Below are 17,441 nucleotides of genomic sequence, written 5' to 3' on the forward strand. Positions count from 1 at the left end.
GCCGGCCTGCTGCATGTCGTTCCCTTGTCTGGACCTGCTTGGAGCAAAGATGCAGGAAGGACTCTACGTTAGTTCCGGAGCAGGGTGCAGCCCGGAAATAGTCGTAGAAGACGAGAGACATCGGTTAGGACAACGAGCTTCCATTGGTCCTCCAAGTAGCGGCCGGCCGTGACCTCAAAGATATCAATTTGCCAATGGATTTCATTGATGGAGCCCTGCTTTTCCCGCACACGTCTGATCTGACTGGATTGCAACAGTCCCAAGACCTTTGTCGAGATGTTGTCTTCTTGGTTGGTTCTTGCATGTAGAAAGTATTCAGACGGATTTTTTTCCGGTGATGTTACCATTGCGCACGCCTGATCTACAAGGCCCATGATGACAAGACACATACTGCCGGTCTCTGCTGGGCTCGGTTGTCTCATCACACCCCACAACATAATGCGCAACTTGAATGGCGCGACTCACGGCTCATACAGTAAAAGCTAATCCTCATTCCATCCCGCTTGCTCGACGACGAACCCTACCGTCAACTTGGCGAATTGGAGCATATGCTACAAAGGAAAATAACCGGGATCAGCTACTCCCTCCCAGCCCATTCATTATACATTGCGCTTCGATGCCTTTTGAAACCCCACCTCAAAGCTGAATTCTCCTGTAGACAGATCCATCCGATCGGCGACGGTATGCACGAACGGGTCGAACAGCCCTGCCATAGGGTCCGCTTCGGTCGCAAACGCCGCAGGGAAGCCAGCTCGGGAGAAGGACATGTAATCCGAGCCTGCGGGTTGGCGTTAAACAATCGCGATTCCAGACAATCAGCTCTACTCCCTCCACAACGACTTTGAGATGATTCTCTACTCACCGGCTCCCTTGAACAGTTCGCTGCGCTTGACGGGAATGTCACAGTACTCCTCGGCGACCTCGATGATCCAATCCGAGAGGCTCGGATCCGCTTCGGTGCTAATAATATTGATCGTAGCGTTCGAACCTTGCTTGACGAACGCCGTCATGTCCTGCAGTGAGAATCGACGTATGTAAGTACGACCAGGCTGGTTTACGGAAATTCCAATGTCAGGTTTTCCGGGGTGTTACTCACAAACTCTAGCATGGCGTCCACAGTGACGTTCCTCCCGACCATGACATCCACCACATCCAAACTACCCAACAACCCAGCCTCTTCCGCCGCATACCAATGAAACTCTACGACCTTGTCCTTCGGCTTGAAACCCATCTCCACCAACCCCCTGAACGCTTCCAAAATGGTGATCGACCCGCTACCATCATCGTCCGCGCCAGGAGCTGGAAGGAGCGGGAAGAGGTAGTTGGCGGAATCTTGATGAGCGCCGACGACGACCGTATGAGGATGAGCGTGCGGGATGTCAGAGGTATTGCGCGGTTGTTGAGGCGTCGAAGGAGGGAGACGAGGTTGAGCGGGAGAGAAACGGGCGATCAGGCTCGATTGGAGGTAGGCGTGCGGGATCGTCTCGACAGAGAGGAGCATGCCGTCTGGAGCGTTCGCTACGATCTGTCCACGAGTATCCCGGAAGTTGCAATCGATACGTTGTGTCAGCCGAGCATTCTCCTGCAACGCAAGACCTCCCGAGGGTACTATAACCTCTTCGAGCCGTATGCAAGACACATGCGCTCACCTTGAGGATCTCCCTGAACAACCACTCCTGACTCTTCCTCCCATCTTCACTCCTATAATATCGGCTATAAAAGCCCGAAAACGTCTTCAAGGCGTCGTACATCGAGTGGGTGGTCATATGGGGGAAGATTGAGCGGACGAGAGGTTGGTGCGAGATCGTCGGCCATGCTGATCGGTGCGAAAGACAAGAGTTGAATTCCCCCAAGCGGAGGTGAACGGAGGTGAGATTCGCCGAACAGAGTTAAGTAGGTTCTGGATAAAGTAGCTTTCCCTTATGACTCACTCTGGTTCTTGCTCTTCAACTCCTCAGATCCCGACCCGGACTTATCTCCGGACCATCTCCCCTCCCTCCCAGTCAGATCGACAAACTTCTTCCCTTGTCTCCTTAGGACCACCTTGTCCCCCTCCGTCATCCACCTTCCACCCTCGCCTTCAACTCCGTTTCCATCTTGATCTTCACTCCCATCAAAGACCCAGATGAACCTGGGTTCGTCCAGCTCTTCAGCGATGGACGGGTCGAGCTCTTTCAACAGCCCGACGACGTCGAATTCGATGTCTGCGTCTGGGGCGGTCAGGGCTCGGATGAGGGCTGGGTCGAGGAGCCTAGGATGGGCTGGTTTGTGCGAAGGCATGTCAGAGTCGAGGTTGAACCTATGATCATTGTTATCGAGCTTGAGTGGCAATTGGGTGACCGGGGTGCATGTTATCAGCTTTGCCGTGTTCAGCGCAGATAACGCTAGGTAGAATCTGTTTGAGATCTTCATGGCGGTGAAGTTATCGCTTTTTTATGATCGAAGCCTGGACCGAAGGAATATGAGATATGAAGTATGAAGCAAAAGTTTCCAGGTCATCGGTTGTAATTCATAAGTGAATCGGTACTTTCTCCATATATAGCTATATAGTACACAGGACACGAGGATACCATCAGATGAACCTCGTGCTACCTTGGATGTCGCAAGATCGACGGAGATGTCCGAAACGATGATAGACCCCCCAGCAAGCTTACGACTCGCACTCGGCATGCGATCGCCCTTTTCGCCCTGTTCGGTCCCGGATGACTCGGTGAGTGAGCACTTTGAGATGACGAGATGCGAGATGCTATTCCCAGAACAGAGCTGAGATCTAGTCGACGGTGTCCTGCATCGATGTGATCCGGGGTAGCATATCACTCGTTAGTAGCTTGCTACTCGTGAGAACGGACATCAGCACATTTCCCTTCCCCATTTGCTAATCACTCGATGTCCGCTTGTTTCCGCCACTTTCCGAGATCGTCCGTCCGTCCTATCAGACAATTCACAATTCACTCACAGAAATCTCTTGGTTACTGCTACTATTTGAGTGACCATCAAGTTCGTTATTGTACACTATACACCAACCCTTGAATCGGTCAGCAAAGACGGCGAACTGAACCTGCACAAGCTGGATCCCAAGGTGAGTCGGCCCAGCGTCAAACTCACGGCGAGACGACGATCGACGCGCTCATACCGATTCTTTAGCGAAAACAGCGCATCGGGTGTTCTCAAAAAATCATAGATCGATAGATATCTAGACGATCACTTTTACCCTCTCTTCATCCCACTCGCCCACACCTCTCCACGACTGACCTCGATCAGTCCAGCACATTTTCCACCCTCGTCCCCTTTTTGCCGCCATGCCACCCCTCCTCAAAACATACTTCAACCCCTCGCACCGCTCCTTCCTCCAAACGCTCTTCACAGCGACCTTCCTAGGATCCGTATTGATCGTCGCCTTCCCCTGCCCAGTCCGTCCGATCGAGGGTGGGTTTCACAAGGTGGTCAACCAGGATGGGGACGAGGGCGGGTCTGCTCAAGGCTCGAACTCGAAGTCGATGAAGCTGGAAAACAAGGACGGGAGAATAGAGGGTAGGGGGAAGAAGGTGGACGTGGTCGTCATGCTTAACGAACGAGGGAGGTCGAGAGGAGGTCGAGCGTTGTTCATGGAGGAGGATTAAACCAGGATCAGGATCAGGCGAGGGGTGGAGTGTCTAGGCCAGAGCCGAGCTTGGTCCGGGTATTCGGTTCGGTTCTGGTGTAGGATCTGGATTATGACGAGGAGAAGTTCTGGTCGTGAACCGAACAGGATCAGACGATAACCTTCCGACCTCCGATTGGGTCCTCTGGACAGTCTCGAGGGCGTCGAGTACTTGCCAGCGACATCGATCCGGCTTCACAATCCATGACACGGAGAGAACATCATAACTCTCGACCATAACCGCGCCGAAACCGGAAATCCAGCACGACACCTTGGATAAAAACATCCCATGAACTTCAGCTGGAACCTTCTACTCCTTTTGGATTACCACTGCTCTCTTCAGCACATCTCGCCTTGCACTACGACCCGAAACATCCCAACGCATCGAATCGCATCACCACACCTCGCCTCTCTTTCGGATTCCATTGCATCGCATCACATTGCATCTGGCCACACCTCGCATCGCATCGTATTCGCATCGATCAGGACGATTTACCTCTTCCACGTACTGTCATTCAATACGAACCAACCATTATCACCACAGCAAAACAAAAACAAAGCTTGGATCGTCAGATTGACATCGATCTCCAGGACGTACACCATGGGCCTTCTCGTACCGGGCCCGCTTTTCGGTGGTCAACGTTGGCGCCGAGACTAGACGCTTGGATAGACGAGACGCTGGCCACCGGAGCCCGTCTTTTTACGAGCGAGCAAGAAGCGCCATCGTGGTCATCCGTCAACCCTCTACGCTTGAGCAGGGTATCGTCCAACGTCCGGATTCGAAATTCGGGCTTTCATGACCGGACAGGCGCCGGCAGCAGCTAGGGCGGGCGTGATGAGCGATCTTGCTGAGGGTGGCGCTCGTCCATCCTGTTTTGCCCTGCTTAGGCGAGATCAGGCTAGGAAACGCCTTTGCTTGCTGGGTCGGAACACCTCCTGCTGCTTCTTGCGACGGGAATACGGACCTGCCTCTTTCACGGTCATCCTTTCATGCTTTGAGGCTTGCACTCGACATCGCACCCGACACCTACGACCTAGAAGGCCGTCATCGACTACCCAGTCAGCTTTGCGACTGCGAGCTCGGAAGACGAATTTCTGGGGCATCTGCAACAACACAAAAACCTTCAGCATTACTAGCATGGTCTTCATTAATTCCGGGCTCTGTCTGCATATTTCGTTCCCTTTTTTAGCATCTTTCCCGGTTGTGTAGATAGACTCATACCCCATCACTCCACTCCGTCTCGTCATTATGCATATGTCCGGACCCTTCAACTGAAAATTACAAAACATCCCCCTTCTTTTGCCCTTTTCAGAACTCTCCCGTGTAATCCGACAAGAGCTCTACCCCGTAGACGACGATCCTGCCCCAAGGATCCGCGCTCTTTTCGAATTCGAGCTTTACCTCCTTGATCCAATCTTTCTCTGCGGTCGTCTGGTTGGTCTCGGAGTCGATGTGGATACCGTTCTCGTGGAACGTGTCCGGGAGGGCTTCAGGGATTGGCAGGCTAGAAGGAGCAAGAGGAGTCGAGAAGTTCAATTGAGCTGGGGACGCTGAGGACGAGGAGAAGGAGGTGCTTACGTGAAGACTTGTCGCTGTAAGATAACAAATGATAATAACCCAGAACAAACGAATCAGCCTTGATCCCGCCCCGACCTCCGGAATACAGCGACGCACCCCATTAGAATCCTTCGGATAGATCTTGCCTCCGAAGATCAACCCCAGATCCACCCCCTCTGATGCCTTTCCCGGTCGATCGGAAGCTAGGTAGACGGAACATGTCGTCCCTGAAAACCCGCCTTGAAAGGTCAGGGCGATATGGGTGATAGGAGTGAGTTTAGAGACTTTGAGGGAGATCGATTGAGGGAGGCCCTAAAATTGAGGTGTAGATGGTTGTGATTGTCAAATGCAGTATCAGCAGTCAACCCAATTAGCAGGGGGTCACACGACCAGGGACAGATATCGGTCCGTACCTGTTGAGATGACCAACAAGTCTCTTCGTTCCCATCCAGCAGGTTCTTCTTGTTCGAAGATTTGTCAAACGTCGACGAGACGCTACAGCAGTCGCAATTACCACGGTTCCAGCAGGAAAGAAGAGAAGAGTCAGTGCCTTGTGAGTTGTGTACCTTGAATACGTTCTGTGGATCTGGCGTGCTTACGTGACGACGGTGTCCTTGGGTGTAATGTTGCGAGGAGCCATATCGGATCGTGTGTTCGAGGTAGAGGTCTGGGATTATGATGGGTGGCTAGGTAGACGTCTTAGCTACCTCCTGAAGCAGTGAACAGTTGCTGTTATATGTGATCGCCATGACCATCGCCCTCGCCATCGAGGACCTCGCTCTCGGTCTACCTCGAGGAAATCTCATGACGTCTTTTGGTCGACAGCAGCTTCGGCGGCAATTCCATCTCTTCCGAGACTCGGAATCACGACCACCAGTTCCTCCTCGAGACATCATCATCATCGTTCATGACAAACGACACGCACACGACCAGGGACCAGACTATGCAAGCTACAAACGAAGTCATCGGGGGGAAATGAGAACCACTGTCGATCCTAATCGAGACCGTTCCAGAACTCGGGCAGGTCCTCCCGGGTCGCCTTGAGCGGTTTGGCCAGGTTGAACAGGATCCCCACGTGGATATCCCCGGGAACCTATAGAACGTGTCCCGTAATCGCAAACGATCGCCCAGAGCACGATTGGTTTGGAAGTTGGAGACAATGTAAATGAAGTTGCGTCGGGTTAGCATGCGATGTTGCCATCTCGTCCAGAACAAGTAGGAAAGCGGACACGAAATCACAGCGCCTCACCTCTCGCAAAGTCACGTCTACCCCTTCCTCCCTCATCCCCCGACACAACATCTTCGCCTGATCCCATAACAATTCTGCCGTGCCCGCCTGTACGTAGACTTTTGTCCCCTTCTTCTGCTCTCCATTCACACTGCCTTTGTCAGTCTTGCCTTGACCTTGGGTCAGGTGAGAGAACCGGGGCGAACCGTCAGGAGAAGGCAAGGCCGGCGAAAAGTAAGGAGAACGTAGATGGTTCGGATAGTGTCGAGTGTGAGCGGCGATGGCGTTGAAGCCCATGCTGGAGACGTAGTCCTGTGTTCACGAAAACCCGCAAGATTGGTATCCATTGGAGAGAATCGTCAGTCAGACAAGTCATCTTTTATAGCTGCTAACCTAGAGTACAGCGAGGATGGGGGAACTCACGTATTTCTTGTTGAACTCGGCCGACGTCCCAGGTTGTTCGGTCATATCACACCAAGGCTAACCCCACACACCCGTTCGAATCAGTATCAAGTCCACCCCTCCGTCCTCATAACCTAGCCTCTCCCCCGGTTAATCCGCCCGACTTACCGAGAACAAGATCAACCCTCCTACCATCCCCACCTCCTTCCTCCCACTCTCCCCTTGCTGTTTCTGCAGCTCGCCCAGATACCTAGCCAGGCCCAAAGCCGTATTCCCTCCTGCGCTATCCCCCATGACTACCACCTTGTCCGGCTCGAAACCTAGCTCGTTGACGAGGTATAGGTACCCGGAGAGCGCGTCTAGGAGGTTTCCGGGGAATGCTGCATCGGGTTGAATGGATTTACGGTAGTTGACGCCTGAATTGCAATGAACAGGAGATTGTCGAGTCAATCGTCTGATCAGGGTGGGGCGATGACAACGAAGACGACGATGGTGCACTCACAGAAGATCCGAGTGTCCAGCAACTCGCTGACCGTCCAAGCCAGATGGCTCAACAGCGGATGTCCACTGATAAACCCTCCTCCTACGAAGTACAGGATGACCTTTTCCCCCTTTTTCGCCCTCTCCAGACCTGTCCCCCTGGCTTCCGCGGACCCGGAACTAGCCTTGTTCGTAGGCCAAATCATGAACCCCGGCCTAGGCATAGGTTTGACCATCTGATGTTTCGCCCATCCGACCACATACGATTGATCGCAAGGCGGTACGACCACTTGTTCGACTTCCATCTTCTTCCTCCTCATCGTCTTGGCCACCTTGTCTTCCCCCCTATCTTTCCCTGGGAGTTTGAACAGGAAGAGAAAGAGGATGAACCAGTACATGACGTTGCTCATCACCTGAGTTTTGAGATCCCAATCCTTGTGCATCGGTCCGAACGCATAATACCGAGTGACCGAGATGATCACCGTAGGAGGGAGGACAACGAGAAGGAGTATGATGTAGATCAGGGTGACGGCGAGTCGATCTAGGTGAGCTGGCCAGGCATTGGGTGCGGAGTTATTGGTGAGAGAGTCGGTAGGTGGGGTAAGGTAGCCGAGAAGGCTGGAAGATTTGGAAGGATCGGACATGCTGTGCTTCGTGGAAAGGACGGTAGTCCCTATGTGATTATCAGGCTAGGCTTTTGGACACCAGTCTTTAGGAGACCCGATATAACCTGGCGAGAGCCCTTCGATCCTGACTATGAGCTCTCTAAATGGCTACGATAGCGAGATCGTCGATGTCTAGGTAGGTGAGTTGTTGACCTTTTATATACTCTTTGCCAGTTCGAGATTGCACTCGTCATCCTTTCCGGTTGTGACAATCGCGCCGGCCCTAGGCATAAGTGCTAGTAGTTCTCTCGAATAACCGGAAGGTCGACTATGACATCGACATCGACAAAGGTTTCCGCCGCTGAATGACTGGCATAGTATACATGAAGGTTCTTAGTTCAAAACTTTGAGGCCATCCTGGGTGTCTGTGACCGACCGCGTTGGGTGTCACAAGGTCGATGTCGAATACGCCTTTTTTGATGTTTCACATCCAGACGAACCGGCTATTTCCGCGCTTCGATCGATCGAATGACAAGCGCGCCCTGCAATTCCTGCAAACCTAGTCTCATGACAAGGTGAAAGCTGCCATTTCCTCAGATCAGTTCGATATCAACAAAATGCTACACTACACCTTCTGTGCAGCCAAATCTACGCAGAAGCCTACAGGCAAGTCATCGATGATCTTTCTGCGGGGCTCCTTGTTAAGTTTCTTGACAGGGGAGAGCGTAGCTGTATCAAATTTATCTCACCGGCTCGTCGTCGCTTGCTTCTTGCGATGAGCACGGACAAGGTCGTCTAGCACGTAGCAAATAGGCGCATGCAGCGGCAAACGGGGATCTATGACTTTATCTGCTTGCGATATAGACCCATGGGATTTGCCTACGCGTGAATTGCACGATGTCAGCGTCTATACAGCCTTGGTACCTTCTACCAGGCTCGCGGTTGTTAGTTAAGTTCAGCTGGTTAGTATTTCGCCGTTCAGTTTGATAACATTTGGGTACACTTACTGAGAGGATATCCCCGATAAATACTAAGGCAAATAGCTATGACTGTCACTGATGAGACCCTTATCTAGCGCTAAGGTTTCTGTGCAATGCAGTTGGGAAGGCGGGCTATTCCTACGGCGTCTTGAATATTGCGCCAGTGGTGATGACCAGCTTCTGCATCAACATGATGCAATGCTGTCTAAAAGACAGAGGAGTATACATCACACGCTCTCGCAGCTGTAACCCCGCTTCGTACTCATAAAGTCATTGTTACGTGTTTGCTGTTCGCGACATCCATGAAAGGATGGGCAAGTTAATGAAGTCTCTGTCCATGTGCAGTCTATCCTGAGAGACAAATGCACATGATAGTCCTAACCTTACCTTCAGGATTTGCAGGCCAATTTTGCCTCCGCTCTTATGTTAACCATCCAATACACGCCCCTCAGTCTTGCAAATACCGAAATGGAGAACTTCAGCAACGGTCAATATTATGACAAGTCTCAGGAGGACTCCCAGTATCCAGAAGGATTCCAGTATCCGGATCCCACCAACTTGAGCGCCGAAACTTTTCCAGAGTATCCGCATATGTCTGCACAGATCTATCCACCCTACAGTACTTTGGCATTCTCTGAAGTCCCGTATGGATACGGATACGGATATTCTGACTCAGACATGGCTCCACCGGGGATTTCTGACTCATCCATGAATCCCCCTAGGACTACTGTTCACCCGTCCGTCAGTGCATTCCATCCAATCGATTCTGATCCGCAATCAGGGTCGCAGAATGGCTGGGATTCACAGACCACCGCCTTCGACTTCTTCTCTGATAAATCAGTTGCCTCGCAGTACGTTCAATCAAGGGTTGGCAATCATCAGGATGTGGGTGGAACACCGCAACAATCCCCTGGATCCGACGGGAATCGATTCGTCGCGATCGCACCTAAGCCAACTACGAGTCCGGATATGGTAGGCAAGGGAGACATGTGTGAGAAATCATGGCCCAGACTGCGGTAATGGTACCGAAAAGGGGGTATTAAAGTGGGTCAGCCGGATGATCTGCAGTTCCGGCAGAACATGCGAGTCGTCATTGCTAGCGGAGAAATTGGCTGTGTTGATCCAAAACACCCGGACAACACAAAGATCCACTACAAGATCTGCGGGGGTGAAATGAAGTTTGGCAAGAAGTGCGGGGCAGTCCTTGTCGCGTTAAGCGATAGTCCTCAGGTAGAAGATTGGCTTAACGAGGCACCATGCTCCAAGTGTACTAAGCGGACGAGCATAGGCGTCACTCGTGCCATCGAGAAGGAAAGGAAAAGAGCACAACACGAGCGGGAAGGTTCGGGAGATTGATCAAAGGGAGATAGCGTCAGGATGGGATGATATCGCTTGGGAACACTAGCAGATTAGGTGTGCTGTATGGGGTTAGTCTGCCATGAGAAAAAGCCATGGGTACTTGTACATGAGAATTGATTCTACTCGGTAGACTGTTTTGTTCTCCTTTTAGACAATCATGTCGCAAGCTTTAGTCAAACTATAGAAATTGTTATTATCACTTCCTACGGTCGTTGAAGCGTTAGCTAGATGTTCAGCAATGAGAAATTACGTACAGTTCCCTAAGTAGAAGACTGCAGCGCGTTCATGATAATAGGGTAGATGGCAAATCACACAACATCAATCTGTGATCCTACGACTCAGCAGAGAAATTGGAGAGACGATTCGTCGAACCTATTCGTCAAACCTGCGGGGCCATCCTGTTGAAATTCCATCCAGCGGGTCTGCTGACTACGGTGGCAAATGAAAGGAATACGCCTTCTTTCCGCTTCGCGGAGCGCTCGGCGTGTGGGAGAGATATAAAGAGAGCTCTTGCCTCGACTCCAGGTCACAATACCCATAATGCTTTGGTATCAGTCTTCTACCTGTACTACTCATACTTCATACTTTGAACTAAGCAGCATGTCCGACTACAGCCATGGCGGTCACCAGTACAATCATCGGCCCCCTCAGAAGCCAACATATCATGACACGACTGTTTGGACAGCTCCAGAGCATCGGTACGATTTTGGATGGGTACCTTCAGAGACCGCTGGAATATGCGGGTACGATGAGAATTCGTTCGAATTGTCCCATCCACAGACGGCCTCGCTCAACGTGACTGCTTACCAACCTGATGGGCAACTTTGGCCTAGCAATCTCGATGGTGGACAATCAATGTCTTTTGACAGCTGGCAACAAATGTACTGGTACCACATGCATTGGCAACCGACGAGCTGGCAGCAAGCGAGCTTACAACAACAATTGAGCTGGCTACAGACAGTCGGCGATCAATCCCTTGTCGTCTACAACGACACAGTTGAGGCCGGAAGAACGCAGTCATCAGACTCGAGAAGTCATCCTCTGCACGATGACGAGATACCACAGTCTAGGATCGTTCCGAGTACACCTGTTCCAGCAATATCAGATCCATCTCAGTCTAATATGGTCACTTCAAGGCCATGTCGTGCTCTGTGGAAAGATGTCGACACACGTACCAAAAAAAGGCTGAAAACTTGGTATAAAGAGATGGAGATCACAGAAGGGGACGAGCATGACATGCAGATCTGGGGAGATATACAGTGTGTGATCGGCAAGGGGGAAACGAGCGGCCATGTGGTTTGCAAGAAGAACGAACTCAAAATACATTACAGAAGATGTAACCGCTCGAAAGGCTGGAAGAATCATTATTGCACGGCCATCCACATCCACCTAAGCACACGCCACGACCAAGAGGTGAACTGGGACACAGTGGCGAAATGCTACCGATGTCAAGTCCGGAACAACATGTCCAAAATACGCCGGAGGATAAGAGACGCAAAGAGGAGGAAAAACGAGATTGAAAAGAGCGGGAAAGGCAATATCGAATAGACTTTATTGAAGTTGGTTTGATGACTGCATAGCAGACTTCGCGCACTGTATGTGGTAACTTCGGCGGTTGCCGATTCTGATGTGCTGGTATGGAGAAGAATGACCTTGTTTTGATCGAGAGACCGTTTCGTATGTCTTCAGCATAGACCTGTTGCTAGCTACAGCCAGACCAGTTTTACCTACTGGGATCATGTATCTCTCTCGTCTTGGTGGTGATCAAAGCTTTCGCCAGACAAACGATTTTAGCAGATCCAACTTCCACTTATCAGCTATCCGGTGGGTCCAGAGCTGAAGCAATCATGAGCAGTCAGTTTTCCCCCATCGGGCAATACAGGCCGTTTGGCCCTTGTCCTCATATACGATTGCAAGTACCGCGGTCACCCGCTAGCGCATGGTGTCAGCCTGTAACGGAACGGCTACCCGTCGGCGTCACAAGGGATCGATAGATACTGCCGTTTGCTCTCTGTGCTGTCTGTGTGTATTATTATAGCTGTGTGCGACTGACAATAAAGTGATACATTGGGAAACTGAACAAGAAATTGAACGCGCGTGCGTCTGGTGTATGGTTGATTATAAATTGGAAGGGTTTCGGGCGGGATAGGAAAAAGAACTAAAGCATCATACTTCGCTCTCATCGACCCTCCTCTGGTTTCGCTGATCGTGAGCGTGGTCCGTCTTCTTCTCATGCTCATCGGTGATGGTCTCCATGATCGCTTGGATACTATCGAGTTCCAAATGATGTACAAAACTCAGCGACCAGGTCCTGTTTCTCCTCGAGGATTCACATCAGATTAGCACTCACCCTCGAGTCCCGAGCCCGTGCTTCGGGTAAGCGACATAGAGTGGCTCATCCGTCGTGCCCCACTTATGTCTATAGTTGGTCTTGTTGCCCAAGTTTCCGGCAGACTTGATGCCCTCGTAAGCCCTGGCGAGGACCTTGATGCTCAGGCTCTTCTGGTCCTTCATCGGGACGATCTTTTCGGCTGCAGACGCTCCGAAACTGCCGAGTTATACGATTTTAGCGGTTGAGCTCGGCGAACTCATTCGTATCATGTCGCGATTACGACGATACTCACGTCAGACTGGTCACACCCGATTCCGAGGCCGACTTCATGGCTTCCGAGAGCATGTACTCCGAAGTCCCGTTGGGCGCATCCGGGAACTGCAGGGACCATTTGATTTGTTCTCCATGCTGGGGCGATAGTCGAGCGAGGACGACGATTCCGACGAGCTGGGAGCGACAACGTCAGTCGGACAAACGATAAAAGCCTTATACGCGCAGCCCGCGACTCACCTTGTTGTGCTCGTCTTTGGCGACAAAGAATCGCTTGTGCCCAGCGTCCCGGAGGAGAGCGTCACCCGAGACGTCCGAGATGTGCATCTGCGTGCCTTCTCGGTGAGAAGACCATTCAGCGATTTGGTGATCAAGCTCGTTCTTCAGATCATCGCCAGGCGCCTCCTCCAATTCGGTCACCTTGACCCCAGACTTCTTGGCCCCCTGAATCTTCTTGCTAACATTCGAGTCTTGGGCGCCGTTATAATGCTTGGGATCTACCCGGGTTTCGGCGATGCAGCTGACCGCCTTCCATCGGTATCGCTTGGCAAGGATCTCGGCCGAGTGCTCGTCCAGACAGCACCAGATGGGTTTAAGCTTGATCTCATCGCAATGTTCCAGCCAGGCCTGAATGACGTCCTCGGTATCTTCGGGCGCACATAGAGGAGGTCCCCAGATCACGCCGTAGTTGTGCTTGGCCTGAACGTAACCGAGGGCAGCTCCGGTCTCTAGGTGTCGCCAGATCGTGTATCTCGGGTCGACCCAAGACGTGTTGGTCGAGTCTCCATAGGCGGCGATAAGGTCCTCCAAGGTTGGCAATGTTCCGTGCCTACCGATCTTGGGTCGAGGCATGGGTGGCGGCTTGCCACTATCGGGGAACGACTTGGGGTCGCGTGGGTACATTGATGCGAATCGAATGTTGCCGAGCTGGAGCATCAACATGATCAATCTATCCAGACCTGCATGCCTTGACGGGTCAGTTCCAATCACAACATCGATTTTGTTAAGGATTGGACTCACCAACGCCGCCTCCTGCATGGGGTGGTGCACCGAGTCGGAAAGCGTGTGTGTATTCGCCTAAGACCTCGGGATCCATACCGCTCTCCTTCATCCTACCCTCGAGCATGGTCGAGTCGTGGATACGTTGTCCCCCAGACAAGATCTCCTGGCCACGGACGAAAATGTCAAACGAGTTGCTGTATCGAGGATCGGTCGGGTCGGGCATGGTGTAGAATGGCCTAACGGCGGTAGGGAACTTGTCTAGAATGTAGTAATCGGTGTTGTACTTTTCCTTGACAAGCGCACCCAGTCGCTTCTCGGTAGGCGTATCGAAATCCTCGTCATCGGCAAGTTCGGAACCGTCTTCATGCTTGTGACCCGAGTCTCGGAGCAACTGAACACCGTCCTTGTAGTGCAGGATGACGGTCTCGTCCGGGATGACAAGGTCGGTGTGGGGGAACCGCTGCTTGACGACCTCGAGTTCCTTGCGGTTTCGCTCCTGCACGCCCTTGAAGATGGCCTTAAGCAGAGTGTCGATGACATGCATGCACTCGTGGTAGTCGGTGTCGATTGCCATTTCCAAATCGAGACCGACGAATTCCGTCATGTGTCGCTTGTCTTGCGAGTTCTCGGCTCGGACTGATAGCAGGTAAAGGTCAGATAAAGGAGCTACATTCACAGCGCTTCTTCGACAACTCACAGATAGAACCAATCTCGTAAACCCGGCCCATATCGGCAATAATAGCCTGTTGTTTGGCCTGTTGAATGACAAACGATGCTGGCATCAGCTTCGATTCTCTGTGATCTCACCTCCAACTTCGGAGCGGCGCAACTCACCAATTGCGGACTCTGAGCGAGATAAGCGGGTCGTCCAAAGTAATCCAACTTGAAGACGCTCGCACCACCCTCGGTAGCGCTACCTTGTAGCTTGGCCGTCTGGATCTCGACGAACCCGCGGTCATCCAGATGATCCCTAAAGATCTTGCAAACGGACGCTCTGATCCGGAAGATGGCTTGATTCGTTGGGGCCTGCAACATCATAGCATCAAGTCAGCGCCACAGCCTTAAGGCATTCATCATAATCGGATCTCGCTCGCACTCACCCTCAAGTCAAACGTCCTGTTTGTCAACTCTTGCCTCACGCTAATCTTGCCCGGACCCGACTCTTCCTCGTCCCTCTTCAAGTGCGCACCCGTCTTCCTCTCCTCCTCGTTGGCTACGTGGTGCCCCTCGATCTCGTTGAACTGGAACGGCGCGTGCTCGAACACCCTCCCAACGACGAAACACTTGCTGACCTTCAACTCCATCTTCTTCAAATGCGGCGAGGCCTCTTTGATCTCTCCCGTAGAATTGTTCGGCCTCTGAAGCGTCCCGGTGATGTGCACCAAAGACTCTTTCTGCAAGTGTTCGATCCAGCGGATAAACTCCTCGGTGACCACCCCCGCCTTGTGATCGTGATCATACTCGGTATCGTAATCCGTCGAATCCTCTTCATCACCGCTACTCGAATCGTCCGAGTCGACCGAGGCGAGTTCATCAGGGTGTCTCGACTTTCGTCGAGAATCCCGCTGAGCGACCCCGGTCTCGCCGAGGTCTTTCCTTTGTCCAGCGTGTTCGCCAGCGTAATCCTGTCCGCCAACGGTGGGCGTAGGGTAGACTGGGACCGAGCTCGTGACTTCGGTCTGTTCTTGCTGCGAGACGGCAACGACAGGAGCAGGAGCGGCCTGGACGGCAGAGACCAATCCGGCAACAGGCAAAGGCGGTGCAAGGCCCACCACCCCAGCGGCCTCTCCTTGCGCCTGCCCGACCTGTCCTCCAAACGATTCCCCCTGGGGCGTATGGAACGTCTCCTCCTCGACCAACCCGGCCGATTGCGGTTGCTGCATCAAGACGACCTGATCTTCCTCGAAGAGCCGACTTCCTCCGGTCGGTTGCGTCCCCATCCAATTGGCCGTGGCACCGTTGTTATCAGAGTTTCCATTCGAGTGACTTGTGTGCCCCCTCTCGCTCTCGTCCAAGCTGATGACCGCCGACATCCTCTCCATCTGATACCTCAAGACGATAAAGGCCAGTTTGGAGCCTGTTCAACATGACGAGCCACAAGAACCAGCATGTTAGCTCAAGCCAGATACACACCCTGCGCGGAATCTCCCTCTGATAATCATCCCCACAACCGCCTCCTCAACCAAGAAACGGCAGCCAAGGGGGAAAAAACGCCAAACTCACTCTGCGGTCGCACATGATCGATCCTTGCCCTCAACGTTACTTCTGTCCCGATATCATCCTCCGTCAACGAGGCCATGTCCTTGTATTCGAATTCTGCACAAATTCGCAGGGAGTCAGCTGTAGCCTCCAGAGCTCAAGACCATCGTCTACCCACTTTCGGTCTGCTTGGGATCACTCCTCATCAACGGGTAAAATCCAAACGTCTCGTTTCTATACTTGCTCCCCGCCTCGGCCCTCGCCGCCATCCTACCCTTCTTCCCACCCAACCCCTCCCGTTCCATCCGTTCGGCCACCTCCTTCTTGCGTTGTTCTTTCCGAGCTTTACGTCTTCGGACCTTGGTAGCGTTCCTCGACAGGCCGTTGTTGGATTTCCCGTTCTTCGAGTTGGGGTTGGCGTTCGGGTTGGCGAGGGATCCACCCGGGGCGGAGGATTTCAGCGATTTGGCCTTGGTCATCAGGCTATCCACCGGTCCCGGGCTTTTCGGCTTGGAATCCCTCCTCGTATTCTCTTTCGCCAACGACGATCTCCTGCTGTCTACTCTATCATGCTGCCCCGAGACTCTTGGGGAAGCGTTCCCAGACCCAGCCGGGGTGTGAGAGCTCGACCCTGCCGGGGAGGCAGTGCCGTGGGTCTCGGACCCTGAGGGGGTGTTGGACCCGAGTTTGGCCTTGATGCTCTTGAATGCGTCTTTGAGAGGCATGGTGGCGGTAGGTCTTGCTCAGGAAGGGAGGGGGAGGAGAAAGGGATGGTGATGGGTGTCCGCGATAAGGCTTGCGCAGCCGGGGGTTTGTGGTATATAAGTTTCCAGGTATCTGAGTCTCGAGTGAGGTGAGGTCGGGGGTGTCAAGAGACAGCAAAATGGCAGCAACGATTGCAAAGGGTATCACTTGATTCGATAGAACAAGAGGCAATAGGACCAGAGCTGATTGATCATCTGAACCACCGAGTTGGGAGATATGATAACGAGGAAGGAATGCAAAACGGCCCAACGCCCAACTAAGGGGGACGACCGGATGAGAAAATGTGATGATGATGACGGATGATGACGACAACCCGACGACGAGGATGGAAGGGATGACGTTTACTACGGCGCGCTTTTTTGAGAAGGTCGCTAGTCACCGACTTTGACCGCTCTCCCTCCCCCTCCCCCGGCCCTTTCCCGGCCAGCCATCCTCCCTTTGCCTGCGACCACTGAAACACGTCCGTCGTTCAAACTTTTCGCCTCTCGCAGCAACCTCTGCCCCTAGGTCCTAGCCAGCCTCGAAACGACCGACTGCGGCAGGGGTCCCTCCCAAAACATATTTCCCTGATCGTTTCGACTTGCACAACTTTCTGTGGAAGCTTCCAAAGATAGATTCCCC

General features: G+C 52.6%; 7 protein-coding genes across 7 annotated transcripts; 3 read left to right on the forward strand and 4 right to left on the reverse strand.

Annotated features, from left to right (window-relative positions):
• Window positions 1-429: 429 nt before the first annotated feature.
• HD553DRAFT_317395 (uncharacterized protein) lies at window positions 430-2,520 on the reverse strand. The gene is made up of 6 exons (XM_046180751.1): window positions 1,932-2,520; window positions 1,650-1,816; window positions 1,097-1,525; window positions 863-1,013; window positions 636-778; window positions 430-551 (listed from the first exon to the last, which is right to left on the reverse strand). Exons 1-6 carry the CDS (start codon window positions 2,410-2,412, stop codon window positions 483-485), a joined length of 1,440 nt encoding a protein of 479 aa, XP_046033849.1. The 5' UTR covers window positions 2,413-2,520; the 3' UTR covers window positions 430-482.
• A 779-nt stretch (window positions 2,521-3,299) lies between these two features.
• On the forward strand, window positions 3,300-3,620 carry HD553DRAFT_345024 (uncharacterized protein; the record flags this gene model as incomplete). The annotated part of the gene is made up of 1 exon (XM_046183056.1): window positions 3,300-3,620. The coding sequence occupies one exon, from the start codon at window positions 3,300-3,302 to the stop codon at window positions 3,618-3,620; it is 321 nt and encodes a 106-aa protein (XP_046033850.1).
• Window positions 3,621-4,874: 1,254 nt separating this feature from the next.
• HD553DRAFT_317398 (uncharacterized protein) lies at window positions 4,875-5,970 on the reverse strand. The gene is made up of 5 exons (XM_046180752.1): window positions 5,798-5,970; window positions 5,612-5,693; window positions 5,316-5,510; window positions 5,220-5,233; window positions 4,875-5,145 (listed from the first exon to the last, which is right to left on the reverse strand). The coding sequence occupies exons 1-5, from the start codon at window positions 5,836-5,838 to the stop codon at window positions 4,950-4,952; spliced, it is 528 nt and encodes a 175-aa protein (XP_046033851.1). The 5' UTR covers window positions 5,839-5,970; the 3' UTR covers window positions 4,875-4,949.
• Window positions 5,971-8,092, reverse strand: HD553DRAFT_317400 (Alpha/Beta hydrolase protein). The gene is made up of 5 exons (XM_046180753.1): window positions 7,331-8,092; window positions 6,997-7,244; window positions 6,850-6,906; window positions 6,448-6,738; window positions 5,971-6,291 (listed from the first exon to the last, which is right to left on the reverse strand). Exons 1-5 carry the CDS (start codon window positions 7,950-7,952, stop codon window positions 6,193-6,195), a joined length of 1,317 nt encoding a protein of 438 aa, XP_046033852.1. The 5' UTR covers window positions 7,953-8,092; the 3' UTR covers window positions 5,971-6,192.
• Window positions 8,093-8,752: 660 nt separating this feature from the next.
• HD553DRAFT_362094 (uncharacterized protein) lies at window positions 8,753-10,320 on the forward strand (the record flags this gene model as incomplete). The annotated part of the gene is made up of 3 exons (XM_046183986.1): window positions 8,753-8,857; window positions 9,296-9,884; window positions 9,927-10,320. 3 exons carry the CDS (start codon window positions 8,753-8,755, stop codon window positions 10,247-10,249), a joined length of 1,017 nt encoding a protein of 338 aa, XP_046033853.1. The 3' UTR covers window positions 10,250-10,320.
• A 472-nt stretch (window positions 10,321-10,792) lies between these two features.
• HD553DRAFT_362096 (uncharacterized protein) lies at window positions 10,793-12,088 on the forward strand (the record flags this gene model as incomplete). Its single annotated transcript, XM_046183987.1, has 2 exons — window positions 10,793-10,966; window positions 11,033-12,088. The coding sequence occupies 2 exons, from the start codon at window positions 10,793-10,795 to the stop codon at window positions 11,798-11,800; spliced, it is 942 nt and encodes a 313-aa protein (XP_046033854.1). The 3' UTR covers window positions 11,801-12,088.
• Window positions 12,089-12,598: 510 nt separating this feature from the next.
• On the reverse strand, window positions 12,599-16,534 carry HD553DRAFT_276470 (aspartyl-tRNA synthetase; the record flags this gene model as incomplete). The annotated part of the gene is made up of 9 exons (XM_046177961.1): window positions 12,599-12,800; window positions 12,877-13,031; window positions 13,095-13,813; window positions 13,875-14,492; window positions 14,554-14,611; window positions 14,691-14,882; window positions 14,957-15,340; window positions 16,048-16,172; window positions 16,234-16,534. The coding sequence occupies 9 exons, from the start codon at window positions 16,532-16,534 to the stop codon at window positions 12,599-12,601; spliced, it is 2,754 nt and encodes a 917-aa protein (XP_046033855.1).
• Between the last annotated feature and the right edge of the window lie 907 nt (window positions 16,535-17,441).

Source organism: Filobasidium floriforme, assembly GCF_021052385.1.
Source record: "Filobasidium floriforme strain CBS 6241 chromosome Unknown HD553scaffold_22, whole genome shotgun sequence".
In the NCBI taxonomy this organism is placed as follows: Eukaryota; Fungi; Basidiomycota; class Tremellomycetes; order Filobasidiales; family Filobasidiaceae; genus Filobasidium; species Filobasidium floriforme.